The sequence below is a fragment of the Schistocerca piceifrons genome, chromosome 3 (genome assembly GCF_021461385.2).
Source record: "Schistocerca piceifrons isolate TAMUIC-IGC-003096 chromosome 3, iqSchPice1.1, whole genome shotgun sequence".
In the NCBI taxonomy this organism is placed as follows: Eukaryota; Metazoa; Arthropoda; class Insecta; order Orthoptera; family Acrididae; genus Schistocerca; species Schistocerca piceifrons.
Genome location: NC_060140.1, coordinates 204,720,141 through 204,740,378, shown reverse-complemented (window position 1 = coordinate 204,740,378; position 20,238 = coordinate 204,720,141). Strand labels below are relative to the sequence as shown.

At 38.4% G+C, this 20,238-nt stretch overlaps 1 protein-coding gene across 1 annotated transcript in view; it reads left to right on the top strand.

The window, feature by feature from the left end:
- LOC124789716 overlaps nt 1–19,913 on the top strand; it is a 126,397-nt gene extending 106,484 nt beyond the window's left edge. Inside the window, exons 13-14 of the mRNA XM_047257166.1 lie at nt 14,904–15,060; nt 19,752–19,913. Coding sequence (XP_047113122.1) covers nt 14,904–15,043 — 140 coding nt within the window. The 3' untranslated portion in view covers nt 15,044–15,060; nt 19,752–19,913. The remainder of the gene's footprint in view (nt 1–14,903; nt 15,061–19,751) is intronic.
- The last annotated feature ends 325 nt before the right edge of the window (nt 19,914–20,238 follow it).

Here is a 20,238-nt window from a genome sequence, read left to right as displayed (position 1 = left end):
CAAGTTGGCGAATGCCATAACGAAATTTAAACTTGTCGAGCCATCCGATACTTGCCTTAAAAGACGAGTCACCATCAAATTTGTTGTTCATTTCAACAGCTTTGGCCATTATTATAGGCCCTGAAAGTGGAATCCCCTGACTTCTTACTTGTATAAACCATCTGTACATTGCAGTGTCCAATTCATCATATTTTGCAGGTTTCATTGTCTTTCTTGTTCGCACATCTCCATCCATGCTCTGCATTGTTGACACATGTTGTTCTATTTTATCAGCATCACGTTTTATATCGTTAACTGTTGTTCTTCCAATACCATAAATCAGCGCTACACTTGTCGCAGTTTCAGCCTTTCTTAAGCGTTTTATAATTTCAAGTTTTTGATTAAGTCCTAAAACAACACGTTTACGATTTCCAGACATTTTATCAAGTCACTGTATCACACACACCTGCACTAAATACGGTAGTGTAAAATATTAGTCAATAAAGCTTATTCAAGTGGAAAAAACGTAACACGGCACAGTCCGATAGATACACTGGGACAGTTACAGTCTTCTCGCCACAACTGGAAACCGATCCAGTGGTGATTGTTGCCTCACAAGTGAGACAAAGACAAGAAAAGGGGGAGATGTGTTAGCACGTCAATTGAAGGTCATATTTTATGTATCATTCTACGGCGGGCGGGTACATTTACCTCCCGCTAAAATAGAGTAAATAAACAAAGCGAACGCGTCACTGCACCTTAGAGAATTCTGTGATTACAGTATTATTATGCTGTTACAGCAGTGACGGTTAAAAGAAACTGACGGTTTAAAGAGTGACGGTTAATCGAGTTTTTACTGTACCGGCTCGGATGTCAACTCCGTTCCAGCGCCACTATGCAGGATATCAAGAAGCAGTTACAACGGTTGCCTCAGAAGAGTATACAACGGTTACACATCGGAGAGGTGGAAAGTAAGTTTCCCCTGTCGACTGTGGTCAGAGTTCTGCGTGAAAGGAAAAAAAAAAGAGAATGAGACATTAAAGATAATACATTCAGAGATTTGTCATGCCGCTTTATAAGCTTCAGAAAGCCTTCCAGGAAAAAATCAGGGCGTTCCATACGTAAGAAGCATTGAACGGCTTGTTTGACGTCAGCATTGCTGCCAAAGCGCCTTCCGCCGAGAGTCTTCTTCAAAGCAGGAAGCAGATGGAAGTCACTTGGTGCGAGATCCGGACTGTAAGGCGGATGGTGTAGGCGCTCCCAACCAATAGTTGCATTATGGTTTTGCGTTGCCGTCACCGTGTGTGGTCTCGCATTGTCATCCAACAGGAGAACGCCAGATCTGAGAAGGCGAGGCTGCTTTCTCCGAATCACCTCTTTCAATTTCGACAGAGTGGCACAGTACCGCAGCATTGATGGTGTAACCTCCCCACAAAAATTTTAAAAGAAAAAGAAACATAATACTTAATAGAAATGGGACCCAAGTGTAACGTCCCCACAATAATTTTGAAAAGAAAAAAGTATGGACAATACTAATTAGAAGTGCTGATGGACATGGCTCTAAGCGTAACCTGCCCACAATGAAATGTACTGACAATGGCAACAAAAATGTGAAATACGCAATCTGACTCAAATATAAATTCTTCACGAAATTTAAGGTCCGTTCAGTGACAAGAAATTACAATTAAACCGAAATATCGGTCTTTGGCCCTGTGCAAAACAATCAGAATTAAAGTCTTACCTCAGAATAAATGGATGTCACATTTCTGCTCTTGTTGTTGCGCAGCGCTTGGAGGAACTGCATTGCAAATAATAATATTCTCTTTTTTTGTGATTTTAGTGAAATTTTTCTTCAAAAGAAGTGGAATGAAATGGGAAGTGCAACGAAATCTTTAGTTCAATAAAAAATTAAATTTTTGAAAAATGCTTTTGAAATAAAAATTATTATTGGGGAACTTGTTGGAGAATAATTACAATAAATAAAATTTTTCATTATCTAATGATTATATTAATTAACAGTATACCTTATTCACTATCTTGACCAGTGTTGCCGACCGCCTACATCACACAACCGCACTGGGCTGCGACTGCTGACCGACCGCTCTGCATGACGACTACAGACTGAGTACTGCTCTCAACTAGACAGAGCTACAAACTCGCAACGACTGAACTGACAGACTCGCAACGACTGACTGCCTCGCAACGACTGACTGACTGCTACTGACTGAGAACCGCTCGCAACACTCGCGCGGTCAAGCGCATACTCTCTGGTCACAGATGCTACAATGCCTCGCCATCGCTGCTATGTTACATACGTGTTTCATAACCCTCCACTGGGGGGGCAAAAATTTGGCAGCGATGGTGAGTCATTTGGACTTGCCAATCGCGGCAAAATTTTTCTTTAATTAACAAAATCCTACAACTTACAGAATATTTAAATGTTGTGCACACGCACTAAGTACAAAATATATCAGACAAAGACAAAATGTGAATACTAAACATAGTAGCAAATCAGAAAAAAAGTATGTACAAATTTTTTGACAGATAAAGTGCACAGGCACTGAAAAAATTCTTTAGCATATGCAGAACAAATAAACAGACTGGCAAGAATAATTAGATGTAGTACATAAAGTAAATGTTGTGCACACGCACTAAGTACAAAATATATCAGACAAAGACAAAATGTGAGTACAAAACATAGTAGCAAATCAGAAAAAAAGTATGTACAAATTTTTTGACAGATAAAGTGCACAGGCACTGAAAAAATTCTTTAGCATATGCAGAACAAATGAACAGACTGGCAAAAAATATTATGTTGACAAGTGACATAAGTGTATTCGCATTGGAGTTCAGCGAATCGAAAAATGTATAACCTATGAACTATGTGGCAAGAATCAGGATAGGAAAGGGAAGGATTGCATCATGGTTGTAGCACTTTAGATTGCACACAGCTGCTCTGAAAGTCCATATCTTCCACAGAAGTACAACACCAAGTGACACAACTTGAAGTTCTTTTCCCATCAGAATTTATCAGTGTAGCCAAGACACTGAACTGTCGTAGTAATGTTCCATGTTTTCATTTTGGCAGTACATTACGTACACCAAACAGTGGGACCATAATAACGTCTTCATTGCTCACGGTGGTGGACAGCATGTCGTGTCAACACCACACTCTTACAAGGCACACCAACGTAGAATTAGTGCAAAACCAAATATAGTGCTCCATGATCACTAGGATAAACAGGACAAATGGACATTGCAGTAATTCAGGGTAGTTAGCTCATAAGGTGAAGGACATTAAGTCACATAATATTGTCAATTACAGTAGTAGTGTGCGGCATTCATAGCCCAGTTATTGAACATTTCTGTACCATGTATGTAGTATTACAGAAAAATGTTCATTAATTGTTTTACATACAATCAGTAATCTTCTTTTCCTAGTTACAAAGCATTATTAAATAATCGCATTCTTTTCCAGTTACAGAGTATAATTAAGAATCATTAGCCTTTTCCTAATTACAGTTAATTAATCATTTGTCATTAATTAATCATTTGTCTAATTACAGTTAATTAATCATTTGTATAATTACAGTTAATTAATCATTTGTCGTTAATTAATCATTTGTCTAATTACAGTTAATTAATTAATCATTTGTAGCCTTAATTAATTACAAAGCATTATTAAACAGTACCATAGTTAATTAATTATGTGTCATTCCAATCTATTAAGAATCATTAGTCTTTTCCTAATTACAAAGCATTATGAAACAGTCACATTCATCTCCAACAACAAAGTATGGCATCGTTAATTAATCATTTGAAATTCCAATATATTAAGAATTATTAGCCTTCTCCTAATTACAAAGCATTATTAAACAGTCACATTCATTTCAAATTACAAAGTATCAACATTGGAAACAAGAGCTAATCAATGGCATAATTAATCACAATTCGTGGAGTGACATTAATTATTGGCACTCAGTGGCCAGCAAGTATTGAATAAAATCATCATTCAGTATTATTCAGATTATTACGAAGTCATTATTAAAAATCAGTTAATTACAGTCATAGCATTAATAATCATGGGCATTACAAGTACTCATTACAATAAACAGTGTTCCTCATTCAGTAGTATTCAGATCATTACAAAGGCATTATTAAAATCAGTTAATTACAGTCAAATCATTAGTAATCACAAGCATTATAAGTGGTAACATTACAATAAACAGTGTTCCTTCTTCAGTAGTATTCAGACCATTACAAAGTCATTATTAAAATCAGTTAATTACAGTCAAATCATTAGTAATCACAGGCATTATACGTAATATCATTATAATAGACAGTGGCAGTTATTAGCTAGTGACAAAGCATTATTTTGAATATAGTCTCATTAAGAGGTCATTAATCAAGTGACATGCTATTCAGAGTTGATCAGTATTATTCAGAATTATCATAAACTAGTGACATTATGTGGGACTGGTAATACATTTCTTTGGTAGCAATGCATTGCGTTGGGATCGATAATTAATTGCTGAGGCATAATACTTTTTGCTTTTGACCTATTGCTGCAAATGAGGATAGGTAACGTCATTCGTCATGAGTCAGCTGTAGCAAGATTATGTAACAAGGCAGTACATGTGATCACATTTATAAACGATAGACACAAATGGGTAAAAATATAAAAATGCAAGTACTAGAACAGGTATAATAACTAACAGGTTTAGTAAGTATCATGAAAAGCTTCTCCTGGAAAAAATACAAAAACGGATTATTGACCTGAAAGAAGAAACGCACACTATGCTGAAAAGTAGTGAACTTCGAATTAACAAGTAGTGAAATGTGTATAAAATGTGTTCCATAGCTGTCCTTTCCAAAACTTTCAGTCATCCTACTATGCAATGTAACACCTGCTGTCAAAGCAAACTGCAACAAATACTTAAATAACTACATAACATAAATACATAACTTCAACATTATCCTCATCTGTAAAGAAAAAAACTTCATTATACATCTCATCATAACACCATTATCATCATCACCTGTAAAGAAAAACTTCATTATTCATATCAGCATATTCTTCATCATTATTCATCAGTATTCATTATCATCTGCAAAAAATCACTTCATTACTCATTACATAACTATTCCTTATCTCTAGCATATTTCATCACTAAAACTAAGATGTGTAGTTCTCTCTGACAGCCTGCATCAATCACCTTGTATTCTGAAAGAAAAAATTAGTTAAGACTGCTATTCTTCGATGAGTATAGTATATTCTTGTTAATGTTTGTTAATCCTGATCCATTTACTCTTCCTCATAAAGTTATTGCATCTCCTTTCGTTTATTCCGTAGGTGAAATTCCATTTATGTTAAATTTATTTCTTAGAATCATCATTCCTTTCTGAAATTGATGAACAAAGATTAATGTCCTGCATTTAAATCATATACCCACTAGATAATGACTGGTTTATGGTAACATAATTAACCCTACAGCATAACATGACAGAAAACGTAATATGTTAAAGACGTTGACAGTGTTCAGATGCAAAAATGTACACAGAATAATACAATGCAGTAGCAAAAAAAAAAAAAAAAATGTGAAACAGTCACGATGTTGAGATGTCATAAGGCAAAAAAAAAAAAATGTCAAAGTCGACTGGTGTGTGTTATATCTTAACTATTTCATAGTGCATACAAACAAAACTGGAATACAGTCATATACACAAAAAAAATGGAAAATGTGCACGGTCTGATGTGTAACGACAAGAAGAGCGACCTGCTAACCTTACCTTGCCGGGCACTTGCCAAGAAAAAATACGATAATCATCAATAAGTAGTCACATAAATATAATTGCAGAAATAGTCGTAAATGTGTAAATTCATCTGGAAAAATATGCATGGTCTGATGTGTGACGACAAGAAAAGCGACCTGCTAACCTTACCTTGCCGGGCACTTGCCAAGAAAAAATACGATAATCATCAGTAATTAGTCACGTGAAATAATTGCATTAGTAAATGGCATCATAGTGTGTTGAATCATACAGTGGTTTCACTCAATAAACGGTTTAATGTTTGAGATATGGTGATTGCCTTTCGATTTTCTGGTTCTCAAAGTTTCGACGTGTACAACATTGGGGTGAGGGATGCTGCGAATCCGATACGGACCTGCGTATAGAAGTTCAAATTTACTGCACTTACCTTTTAATTTACTGGATAAATAGTGTGTACGTACTAGTATCTTCTGTCCAACGTGAAAGTCGCGGCGTGTACAAACCTGTTTTTGCTGTCTTCTCCGGCGCTCTGCGGCACGTTTGATGTTGTTCAGCGCAATGTCAATTATTTCGTGGTGTCGTAGGCGACGACTTTTGGGAAATTCTATTAATTCTTTAATTTTGTTCGGTGGTTCAACGTTTTTCAGTATAACAGTCGGAGATAGCATAGTGGATTCATTTGGAATGGAATTAATTACATCTTGGAATGAGAGTATGTGTGTATCCCAATCAATATGTCTTTTGTGGCAGTATATTCGGCACAGCTTACCAATTTCTTTCATTAATCTTTCACAGGGGTTCGAAGAAGCGTGGTACTTGGATATATAAATCGGAGAAATGTTTCTGGCTCGTAACATGCGTGTCCATACGCTACTACGAAATTGAGATCCATTGTCAGAAATTACTTTCATTACATGCCCTACCTGAGATAGAAAATGTTTTACAAATGCTTTCGAAACAGTTTTAGCAGTAGCTTTGCGTAATGGAGTGAAAGTAACAAATTTTGAAGTGAGCTCAACAGCGACAAAAATGTAGCAAAAACCTCTGTTAGTTCTGGGAATCGGACCAAAAATATCTATAGCGGCCATGTGTCTTAATTTAACAGGTATAATGGGATATAACGGAGGAATATGTGAAGTGGTGTCTGATTTAGCTTTCTGGCAAATTTTACAAGACGCTAAAACTCGTCGTATACGTTTTTCCATGTTAGTAAAATAACAGTTCTGTCTCAGTATAAGAAAACATTTTCGTGCTCCGTAATGTGCGTAGCTTAAATGAGTGTACCAAATTAATTTGTTGACCAGTTCGTCAGGAATGCATACTAACCAATTGTTGCTGTCAGGATGAGAGCGGCGAAACAGAACGTCATTGCGTACAGTGTAATGGTTTCTAATCGTAACATTATTCCTATCTTGCCAAAGGTGTTTAATTTCTTTCCAGACATTGTCTTTGTTTTGTTCTTGTGCTATGTCCTGTAATGACGATGAAATAAAGTTTTCAAATGCAACTTGCTGAATGTACATGACACTGAAATTTGTTTTGCAGAAGTTGGTTGCTACGTCTTGCTGATTGTTGCCGAGAGAACGCGATAGTGCGTCTGCTATAACATTTTGTGTACCGGGAATGTGAACAATCGTAAAATTAAATTCTTGTAAATATAGTTTCCATCTACTTAATCTGTCGTGAGTAAATTTAGCTGAAAGCAAAAATTGTATTGCTCTGTGGTCTGTGTAGACAGTGGTATGTCTGCCATAAAGAAAGTGCCTAAATCTCGTGAAAGCCCATACAACACATAATGTTTCTAATTCTGTAACGGAATAATTTCGTTCAGCGGGTGACAAAATGCGACTTGCAAATGCGATGTTTTTAATTACTGTTGAACCATCTTCTTCTATTTCCTGGAAAATATGTACACCTAAAGCGGTGTTGGAACTGTCGGTGGCAATGGAAAAATTTCTGGTAAGATCTGGGTGCGATAAGAGTGGAGGATTCAACAAAGCATGTTTCAAATAACATTCTCGTGAGCAAAATTCTGCGTGTCAAAAATAATGTTTACGTTACTGTAATATGCAATCTGTGCTGTACTGGTTAAAATCTATCGTATGTGTCGTTATTTATTTTACGGGAGGATGCTGTGGCATATCCACTATATGAACTGTTCTGTTATTTCTTACTGACGTATTACGCTATCGATGACACCTATTGTCTGTTTCATTCATGATTATTCGTTGTTGCTGCTGAAAAGATCGACTGTTATTGAATGTACGCTGAAAATTGTGCTCATAATTATTTTTTACGTCTGTCGTGATAGTAATTTCTATACGGCGCATTGCGATACGAGTTGAAATAGAGTGTTGTCTGTACGTAGTTATTTCTTTGCTGCCATGCGTTACCATTTGTTGGAGCTGGGACTATACGTGCACGCGGCGAAACATTAAAGTTTGGTTGACCTTGTAGACTGCATTGTTGGTTACGTATGCTAAGCGGTTGACTTTCATGCTATTGTGGTGAAAAGGTCTATTGTTACCAAAATGTGGTTCCTGTTACTAATAATTTTACACATACTGATGATTACGATTTTATCTGTAATTAAAATTACGGCGGTAGTTGTCATTACGGGAGTGCCTACTGAAAATTGTCACATTCGGTAAAAGATTTGTCATATCGGGTTTTCAGTACAATATTTCTTAATTCTACATAGAGCAATAGTTAAAGAGCAGTTTTGATAGATATAAAGGATAGTAGAAGAAAAGGCAGCAGTGCAGAAAACTAAAGATGAAACAGCACTACTACAGCTCGGGGCCCTATGCTCGCTACGGCACATATTCATTAAAGCGTAATGAATCCCCTGAGGTCAATTACGCACTGCAAATAAATTTCAACTTTTGCGTTACAGGCAATAGCGGTATAAATTCAAAAGCAAATAGCTGTATTCTTGCTAATTCCAGTTCCTTCATTATAGGCAATGCTGTTGTAAATACAAAAATAAATTGTCGCATCTGCTTCAAAGCTAGTTTTTTCATTACAGGTAATAGCGGTGAATGTACAAAGATAAATTGTCGTATACAGTGCAAAGCGTGTGCCTGTACGCTGTCATTATTAAATTCCTTAGATTTTCTTACAAATGCAAATTGCTCGAAATCTACGTTCTCGTCACTTAGTTTGATAATACGTTCAGGTTTGTGTGAAAGTCTGTTTGTCTGTGTGATTTCGGATTTCAAGTTGCGTAGCTTTTCAGATTTTAAGTCGCGTGGCTTTTCGGATTTTAATTCGCGTATTCCCTGTAAATTGTTCACATTATACACGCTGCGTGACTCTGACAAATGCTCACAACGTGGCGAATTCTGTGACGTATTGGTGACTGAAATAATTGTTAATTCTGTTACTTTAATACTTTCGTCAATCTGGTTATCGTGTCGTTCACTTTTCTCGTCAACTTCCGTATTCGGAGTGTATGAAACTTCCACTGACTCTAAATCATCGCGAATCTGTACTGCGTTTTTAGGGCATTGTTCGGTGACTGCATTAATTTCGTGTATCTGTGTTTCGTTCGCCAAACATTGTTCAGTGATTGCATCAATCTTGTCTTTATGTGACTGTGTTGTGCCTACACGTGTGCTACTTGATTCTTGTGCAACAGTGCCAACTTTTTCATTACTGTAATTAGCACAAGCCTGAGTATCCTCACGTAATTGTTCTTTATTGTCCTGGCATTGCACGGTAATAGCTGTATTCTCTTCACTAACTTGTCTGCTCCGTTCGTTAAGGTTGTCTTGTTTCTCGTTCGTCAGTTTGAAACTTTCATTAATTGTTTCGCTAAGTTGTTTGAAATAGTTGTCAATTTTCTCACTTTGCTGTTGTAGCAATCTTGTCACAATTCGTACCAAGTCAGAATTAACGTATATACTATCTGTACTGTTTAGTGGTGGATCTGGAATTGTCTCGCTTTCCGTGACCATTTGGTCATTCTGTAATTTACAGAAAGGTTTATCAGTCGGACCTACACTGTCACTCACTATTTCGGAATTAAATAAATCCGTCGTACTTTGTGTATCCTGTTCATTTTCATTACACAAATTCGTCTGTACGTCACTTGAGTTTTCCAAATGGGGTGTGTTAAGCTGGGCAGCGCTCATTATAATAGGGCGTCCCGCGTCATCAATTGTCGTCAAATTAACAGACGAGACAATTGGGTTCGTTTGTTCATCATCAGGGTAAAAGTCATCACTAGTGGTTGGAATGCACTGATTGTTAGTGAACGCAGGATTGTCATCATTACACTGCGTGTCGCAATTACTATCGGTCACGCTGTTTAAGTCGGTAATTTCATTCAAAATACCTCGCGATACACTATTCACAGTCTTTCGCGGCATTTTAACAATAGTCAAAATTATTCACAAAATAAATAAGCACAATGCAAAAGCAACACACAAATACAACAAAGCAACAAATTGCCGTTGACCTGTAGAGAGAAAGTCACAATATTATTAAAAGCGTTGCGCTAAATCCTAATTATATCTAAGCAAACAAGAGCAGATATCTGACTGTCGCTCAAAAGACTCTCAACGAAATACGATCCTGGACTGGGTGTCGCCAAGTGTAACCTCCCCACAAAAATTTTAAAAGAAAAAGAAACATAATACTTAATAGAAATGGGACCCAAGTGTAACGTCCCCACAATAATTTTGAAAAGAAAAAAGTATGGACAATACTAATTAGAAGTGCTGATGGACATGGCTCTAAGCGTAACCTGCCCACAATGAAATGTACTGACAATGGCAACAAAAATGTGAAATACGCAATCTGACTCAAATATAAATTCTTCACGAAATTTAAGGTCCGTTCAGTGACAAGAAATTACAATTAAACCGAAATATCGGTCTTTGGCCCTGTGCAAAACAATCAGAATTAAAGTCTTACCTCAGAATAAATGGATGTCACATTTCTGCTCTTGTTGTTGCGCAGCGCTTGGAGGAACTGCATTGCAAATAATAATATTCTCTTTTTTTGTGATTTTAGTGAAATTTTTCTTCAAAAGAAGTGGAATGAAATGGGAAGTGCAACGAAATCTTTAGTTCAATAAAAAATTAAATTTTTGAAAAATGCTTTTGAAATAAAAATTATTATTGGGGAACTTGTTGGAGAATAATTACAATAAATAAAATTTTTCATTATCTAATGATTATATTAATTAACAGTATACCTTATTCACTATCTTGACCAGTGTTGCCGACCGCCTACATCACACAACCGCACTGGGCTGCGACTGCTGACCGACCGCTCTGCATGACGACTACAGACTGAGTACTGCTCTCAACTAGACAGAGCTACAAACTCGCAACGACTGAACTGACAGACTCGCAACGACTGACTGCCTCGCAACGACTGACTGACTGCTACTGACTGAGAACCGCTCGCAACACTCGCGCGGTCAAGCGCATACTCTCTGGTCACAGATGCTACAATGCCTCGCCATCGCTGCTATGTTACATACGTGTTTCAATGGTTGCATCCTCCAGTAAGTCCAGCAGCAAAACTCCTTTGGCGTCCCAGAAAACGGCGAGTAGCACTTTACCTACACACGGAGTGCTTTTGAACTTCATTCGGACAGGTGATGGCGGATGTTTCCACTCCATGGATGCGGCCTTCGATTCGGACGTGTAATGGTGGCCCCACGTTTCATCCCCCGTCACAATCCGAAACAGATGGTCATTGCCAGATTCAAGGTAACGCACGAGCTGTTCCAGGCTGAACGCCATGCGTTGTTCCATGTGTGTCGGGGTCAGTTGGTGCGGCATCCATCGTGCTGATACCTTCCTGTGTCGAAGAATGTCGTGGATGATCTTGTGAGCTCTCTCATGTCCGATTCCAAGTTCTGCCGCTATTCCATCGATGGTGATACGCCGGTTCGCTCTAATCATGTCATCCACCATCCTGACATTTGCATCTGTAGTGGCCGTGCGCGTCCGTCCAGGTCTCGGTGTGTCCTGCACTTGCTGACGTCCATCACTGAATTGCTGGCACCATCTCAGCACCATTTGCCTCGACATCACACCTGACCCATACACCTCAACAAGGCGGTTATGAATTTCTGTGCCTGAGGCTCCACCTGCCCATTCATAGTGGATAACAGCTCTCACTTTCGCCTTTGACCACGACTCCAAAACTCACCTTCTCTTCATAGCTTCGGGAAAAGACTGAGCGACTGGCCTCCGCTTTGCGCAGGCACTGCGCCAGCGCCATCTGCTTGATCGCGGTCTACTTCTACCCAATGATGTATCGGTGTCTTGCACGTGTGCGTTCACCTGCCGTGTCGTCTTTCGCCCATATCACACAACTCTGCCCACAGTCGACAGGGGAAACTTATTTTCCAACTCCTCCTCGTATGACACGCTTCCTAACCGAAACAGCGCACATATCCAGGCGAAAGGGAATGCAAATTCGTACTGATTAAGCCGGCTATAGCCAGCTACATGCGGTAAAAAATGTGCAAATCTTTTTCGAAGGTTTAGGGTACAAATGTTTACTTGATCTACTCGTTCGCCTCACATGTCGCTCAACGAACATGCTTCGGATATGTTTTGGTTGGTAGCTTGCCTGACGCGGACCTCCAGTAGCCACTGTTGAAACTTTGTTGGGCCGGCCGTAGTAGCCGTGCGGTTCTAGGCGCTTCAACCTGGAACCGCGTGACCGCTACGGTCGCAGGTTCGAACCCTGCCTCGGGCATGGATGTGTGTGATGTCCTTAGGTTAGTTAGGTTTAAGTAGTTCTAAGTTCTAGGGGACTGATGACCACAGATATTAAGTCCCATAGTGCTCAGAGCCATTTTTGAAACTTTGTTATTAAGATAGAAACCACGTGGAGGGTCGTCCCAGTTTGTTTTCATGTTCTTCAAGCTCTGCTTGCGGCGTATAAGGAGATGATGGTTACACTAGTCTCGACTTCCCAACGAAAAGATGAGCTACAGTTTTGCAATATTTTAATGAGTTGTCTATTGTCATGTTCGTGAAAAGAAGTTAATTTCATTCACATCACATTTTAGCATCTCCACTTCATTCGGCCCGTTTTATCATAAATTACAAGGAGACGCCTTAAACGTACTATAAAAGAACACGAGTAGTACAAGTTTTTTTTTTTTATCGGCACGACTACGTTCGTACGCAAGAGAAGCGTAAACGGCCCATCTGTTTGACGGAAGGTGGAGTGGGTCGAACTGAAAGCATTACAAAACGGAGACTGCTCCATGGTGGGAAGATTCAGACTTCTTTTTTAACCTCAACTACCCTGTTTGCCAACAGTTCAAACAACGCGGCGAGTTTATTGAGGTTGTTACTATGGTGTCAGCTTTAACGAGAAGGGAGGTCGCAGAAAGTGTCCTTGCTGTTGCAATTTTCGCAAATGCAAGTGTACTTTATCAAAATGTGTAATGTGTTTTAGGCATTACGTTAAGACAGACTGCAGTAACAGAGCTCCCCGCTAGGAAAAGTCAGTTTCGCAATAAATGTGATTACGATCCTTTATTGGATGACTATGTATTTTTAAAGGCTTCTACTCAGCTAGAAAATCTAAGAAGGGCAGTTTTCACCTTCCTTGGAGCAACTAGTTCATTAAAAAATTTCTTACACAATATTTGCGTTGCGGAAAACATCGAGGCTACATTTGTCACTTGTGCTATTCAAAGTAGCGCGTTCATTTTGGGCATTCCATGCCTGTCGCTAGTTATGGAGAAAATAGATTCTTTCTCGGGAACGTTGTTTTCATTTTGATATTCATGCTGTTTCAGGTGTTCGCAAACTTGATGTTTTTTTCCGAATTTGGCATTTAAATTACAATAGTTTTCCTTGATTTATGTATTTAACGATTTATTGACGTACAGTCAGCACGGATTCAGAAAATCCGTCCTTGTGAAACACAACTAGCTCTTTATACTCATGAAGTAATAAGTGCTATTGACAGGGGATGTCAAATTGATTCCACATTTTTAAATTTCCAGAAGGCTTTTGACACTGTTCCTCACAAGCGTCTTCTAACCAAACTGCGTACCTACGGAGTATCGCCTCAGTTTTGTGACTGGATTCGTGATTTCCTGTCAGAAAGGTCACAGTTCGTAGTAATAGACGGAAAGTCATCGAGTAAAACAGAAGTAATATCCGGCGTTCCCCAGGAAAGTGTTATAGGCCCTCTATTGTTCCTGATCTATATTAACGACATAGCAGACAATCTGAGTAGCCGTCTTAGATTGTTTGCAGATGATGCTCTCATTTACCGTCTTGTAAAGTCATCAGATGATCAAAACGACTTGCAAAATGATTTAGATATCTGTATGGTGCGAAAAGTGGCAGTTGACCTTGAATAAAGAAAAGTGTGAAGTTATTCACATGAGTACTAAAGGAAATCAGCTAAATTTCGATTACGCGATAAGTCACACAAATCTGAAGGCTGTAAATTCAGCTAAATACTTAGGGATTACAATTACAAATAACCTAAATTGGAACGATCGCATAGGTAATATTGTGGGTAGAGCAAACCAAAGACTGCGATTCATTGGCATAACACTTAGAAGGTGCAACAGGTCTTCTAAAGAGACTGCTTACACCACGATTGTCCGCCCTATTCTGGAGTACTGCTGAGTGGGGTGAAATCCGTATCAGGTGGGACTGACGGATGACATCGAAAAAGTACAAAGAAGGGCAGCTCGTTTTGTATTATCGCGAAATAGGGGGAGATAGTGTCACAGACATGATACGTGAATTGAAGTGGCAATCACTAAAACAAAGGCGTTTTCGTTGCGACGGGATCTTCTCATGAAATTTCAGTCACCACTTTTCTCCTCCGATTGCGAAAAGAGTCTGTCGGCACCAACCTACATAGGGAGAAATGATCATCACGATAAAATAAGAGAAATCAGGGCTCGCACAGAAAAATTTAAGTGCTCGTTTTTCCCTCGTGCCATTCGAGAGTGGAACGGTAGAGAGACAGCTTGAAGGTGGTTCATTGAACCCTCTGCCAGTCACTTCAATGTGAATAGCAGAGTAATCACGTAGATGTAGAACTGTTTATTACATACCATCTACATACCATCCTGATGACTAAATGCTTCGTAGTGGTTGCTATCCCAGTCACTATATATTGCCTGTCTGAATACTTTACAGTACCTGAATCGCCAAATGGCTCCAACGCCTCGGAAGCAATGGACACACTGCCAGCGGAAATGTATGTCCCCAACCAGGAGCAGTGGCTGGAACTGCGGGCTCCTCGCTCCAAAGGCCTGTCCTTGTGCTGCAGCAGCTGACGACAACAGAGCTTCTGGTAACTATATGGCGTATTCTTGAAAAATATTTACTACAAAAAGGAAAGAGCTAGCGAGAAGTAGAGTAAGTCCGCATATTATGGAATATCATTTACTGTGGTAGTTGAATCTACCAACTCAACTCATTCTTGGCTCTCAAACACACTTCATCGTAAACTTCATCCATTTGGCAACAGGTATTTGTATTTCCCTAAATAAAATGTAAAAAAGTTAGCACAGTAAGAAGTGGAAAAGACAGTTGCTCTCGAACGTTAACGTGGAATAGTCGGGAAATATCAATTATGAAACTTCCTGGCGCATTAAAACTGTCTGCCGGACCGAGACTCGAACTTGGGACCTTTGCCTTTCGCGGGAAAGTGCTCTACCACACAGTTTTAATCTGCCAGGAAGTTTCATATCAGCGCACACTCCACTGCAGAGTAAAAATCTCATTCTGAATTTTAAGTATGCTAGTAAAAATGAAGATAATCATGTAAATTTGGGAGAAAATATTTATTCTGAGATTGCTCTTGTTTTCACTCTTTAAAAAATTGCTTATCCGTAGCAGAAAAAAATAATCTTATTCGATAACAAATCTGTAAATTTATCAATTTCAAAACAAAATTATGAAACACTTATTTGTTTATCTGATAGAGGTGATTTGTTTTACATTCTTTTTTTTATTTGCATTCTTCTAATACTGGTTCTCAGCATCTGCGCAGTCAACGAACGCTAAGTATTCCACGTTGCCCAACACAGCATCTTGGCTTAACAACATAACAACAAAACTAACTGTATCCATAACCAAAAACTGAGCAATTCATAACAATTTACCGTATTTTACGGACTATAAGACGCAATTTTTTCTTCGAAAAATTGCCTCTCAAGTACAGGTGCGTCTCATACTCGAAATTAATATAAAAATGTACAGTCTATAACAATACCACCACTTGCAAAGTAGGTTAGAAATCAGATTAATAATGTTGCTCACGCAGCATATGTTCGCTTTATCGAGCAACAACAAAGTTCTTGACTGTGGATGGTATCGTCAGAATGGAAATAATGAAGTCACTGTAAAAAAGTCATTAATTTTGGCACTTATCTTGAATGGATTCCCACCTAGATTTCGTCAAAGTTGTTATGGCTCATCTTGTTGATTCTAGGGTGATTCCATTTTGACTGCTAGAAGGCCCAGATCTGTATTTTAGCAATATTTGAAGACCTAACAAATGCGTTTTTCAGGAAATTCTTGATGATCAAACAATCCCAGATCAGAACAATGGTATGGTAGAAATAATTTTTGACTTGGTGTTCACGATCCACATTTTTATTGAACTTCTTGTAAATTCACATATACTTCTTCTTAATTGGCACATCATCAAGAAAACTGTTTTGTATCAATCTTCATATATTTAATTTCCATTTTAACTAAACACAAGACTCGACTGTTCTTTTACAATGCGAAATAACAACTTAACTTGTGCAAAGTGAAAGAAAGACTGCTCTGTGCGCATTCGCGCCAAAACGATTATAAGTAAGTCAAAGATTATGAGAGTCTCGCAGAAATGAATACACACAAGAACCATATCACTGTAATATATCGATGCATCGCAGTACCTATACATTAATAAAACCAATGTGAATATTGTCACAAAAATATGTCTGTTACTTCGCAGAAAAGTAGTACGATATTACTGATATCGAGAACTGGGGTTATAGTGCTGTAATGGTGACGTAAATAAAGAACCATTACAAGTGTTACATTCAAAACTTCCTTCGGTCTTAAAAATAGCCATAAATTCGACGCCGCGGGGAACCTATCTCTATCTGTCAACACTGGAGTCAACTGGTAGCAGCAGTGCACCGAAGCGACGAACGTGAGTTGTGGGGATTCGCAAACTTGGTAACACTGTCTCTCTCCCGCCCCTCCATGACAAATCCAGAACACTGTGTAGCCTATGATGCGTCATTGCCGTCTACGGTGCTAAGAAACTTGAATTGAAAGTGATCTGTGTTATAGGTAATAGTACAATATTTTTGTTAGTAGCTAGTTTCGTGATGGAAAAATTAAAGCTATACATGTTTTGCGGGCTTTAAATTCAAAGTAATAGCATGTGTAGAAGAACGTGGAAACGAGCACCTGAGCGGCATTTCGACCCTCCGCCAACAGAAAAAAACCATTCGCGATTTGTTTGCTGGCAAAGAAGAACTGAAATATATGAAGAAAACTAAATGTGCAAATAGATGACTGAATGCAAAATGTCCAAAACTAGAAAATGACGTACTGAACTGAAGTCAAGCACACCGTCTAAATGGCACTGGAGTTAATACAGAATGATTCAAACACACGCTCGTAAGCTAGCGCTACAGTGGAACTTAACAGACTTTAAGGACAGAGTTGGTTGGCGCTATAGATTTATGAAGCGTCATGGACTTAGCATGCGAACTAAAACCAAGATATGTCAGAAAATGCCACAAGAATGTGAAGAGAAAATATTATATTTCCTGGAAGTAAGCCAAATAGCGAATATCAACGATATTCCTCTGACATTTGATGTGTCAAGTAACGGAACTGTTGCCATGAAAGGCGCTAAATTTGTAACTGTAAAAACAAGACATGAAAAATACACTAAATTGTTGTCCTTTCATATTGTGCTGACGTTACTGAACTTAATTCAATGATCATTTTCAAGCGCAAAACAGTACCAAAACCTTCCGAAATACAGCCAGATGTTGTTCACGTACGTGACAAGGGTTGGATGGACGAGGCTGGTATGAAATTATGGATTAACAGAGTGTGGGAGAGATGAAAGGTGCTTGATTGAAGAAAAGTACTCTTCTTGTGCCAGACCAATTTAGAAGACATTTGAAAAATTCTGTGCAAGAGAAACTGAGACAGGGAAGTACAGAGCTTGCTCTTACTTCGGGAGGACTTACTTCACAACTGCAACCTCTTGATGTCTCGATAAATAGACCATTTAATGTACATATGAGAGAGAAATGGAATGGATGACGGATAAAACCAAACATGAATTCACGACTAAGGGTTCTTTAAAACGACCTACAATCAGCGTCAGTGGATTAAACAGTCGTGGTCTAAAGTGAGAGAAGACATTATTGTTAAACCATTCAAGACGTGCGGCATAAGTAACGCTGTCGAAGGCAGTGAAGGCCAGCTTATATGTGGAGAGGACAACGATGACGACGAAAAGGAGGAGGAAGAAGGAGAAGAATAAAGTTCAAATGACGATTTTCAGGGATTTTAAAGGTCAGTTCGGTTTTATGAACTAAGAAATTTTTTTTTTAGTCTGGCATTGCAATCTAATAATAAAAATGATAAAAATGTTAATTTTACAAAACTACTTAAAATTAAGGTGGTATTTTAGTCCGTAAAATACGGTACTACTCTTTTCCTTATTAAATGGTATAGTTTTAATCGTTAGCGTATATTTTCATAGTTATTACATCGTTTTGAAACATTACATGCAAAAATTCTGTAAAACAAGCAATCGTCGTATCATAGATCCTATAGTTATACCGCCTACCTAGCTTTCTATCCTTTCGTGAACGACATTATCTCCTGTACACAGGTTTGTGATACACCTTTTGTCTAAAACTAAAATTTACTCTTTGTCTTGCATTCCACTTCTTTACCTTCTGTTCCTCTTGAGATAATTACTTGTATCTGCGACAGAATTTTGCATGTAGAAGTGAACTATACACGGTTTATTTTTTCATGCTGTTCTCATATGGGGCTTAGGTTTCACAGTCACAAAGTATGTAGATTTTGTGTCACTGTACTGGGAGCTTGAATTAATTCTTGCTGTTGACTAAATTGCTCAGTAGTTGTACTAGTTCAGGGACACGAGACGCATTTCACAGTAGAAACATTACACTTTAAGATCTGTGTGTGACTTTCGAATGGAATGAACATAATATACCCATTTAATGCCTTCAACATGTCGGGTTTTGTACCAACAAAATAGTAGTCTTCTACGTTTATCTCAAGAAATCTGCTGCGGAAAGTCACAGTTTGCTAGTGGGAGCGTATGGACAACATGATCTGTCGGAAACAACGTCCGAGATTGGTTTCGAAGATTTAGAAACAGCAATTTTGAGGTGCGTGACGGAACTCATCCTTGTCGCTGTGGTGAATCATGAACTACTGCAACCGGTAAAAAGGCGAATTCTGAACGTTGAAAAGCACAATTACTCAACCCGAGTCGCACATTTGAAGACAAACGCCCGCAGTAGACTTATGCACAAGACAAAGTCATTCTGTTTCACGACATGTTGCAAACCGAGCTTGAAGGAACTTCGATAGGATTTCTTACCCCATTCGCCATATTCACCGGATATCGCCCCTTCCGACTACCATTTGTTTTAGTTCATGCAGCATGGCGTCTACGAACAACACTTGACACATTTTAAACATCTTGAAAACTGCCTCCATGAGTCGATCAGCTTCAAAAGAATCTGAACATTTTATCAAGGAATCCTTTTGTTACGTGAAAGGATATTACTTTCAGTAAATTGTCTTACGCCGTTCAATAAAGTATAAATGTTTTCTGCCCAATAAACAGCAAGAATTAATTCAAGTACGCAGTAATTTCCAGTTTTATTTTTTATGTATGCGTCTTTGTATGATTTATGTATTATAACTATGTTGCTTAGCACGTCTTTCCCACTGACTGTGATATTTATTTTGCAGATGTCCTCGACAACACCCAGTGAAGTATAAAGTCAAATCGAAAGGAATCATTTTACATTGATATACATCTATTTTCTCCTTACATCAATGGCAGTAATTCATTGTGAACTGTTAGCGTGTTTATAATATTATTTTTTACTAAATAAACTCTTTGTAAGAATATTTATTTACCTCGTAATCTTCCTTCAAAAATTCGTTTGACCAGTATTCTTTCGTCAGTATCCAATCATTCTACGTTTAATGGTGACAGCTGCATGAACTACAGCGTAAGTTAAGTAGGGCAGTAGTGGAAATGAGGGAGGAGGGGTAGTCACTTGCCTGTAGCTACAGGTACAAATTGTGCACTGCTGGATCCCTAAGCCACGTCTAATTTGTTACATTCTACAAAGTCATTATCTACTGCAAATTAAGACCGCATATACCATTCAGTTACAAGTACAATGGTATAATGGCAAAGAGAGACACTTTTGTCCAGAAAGTGACAAAA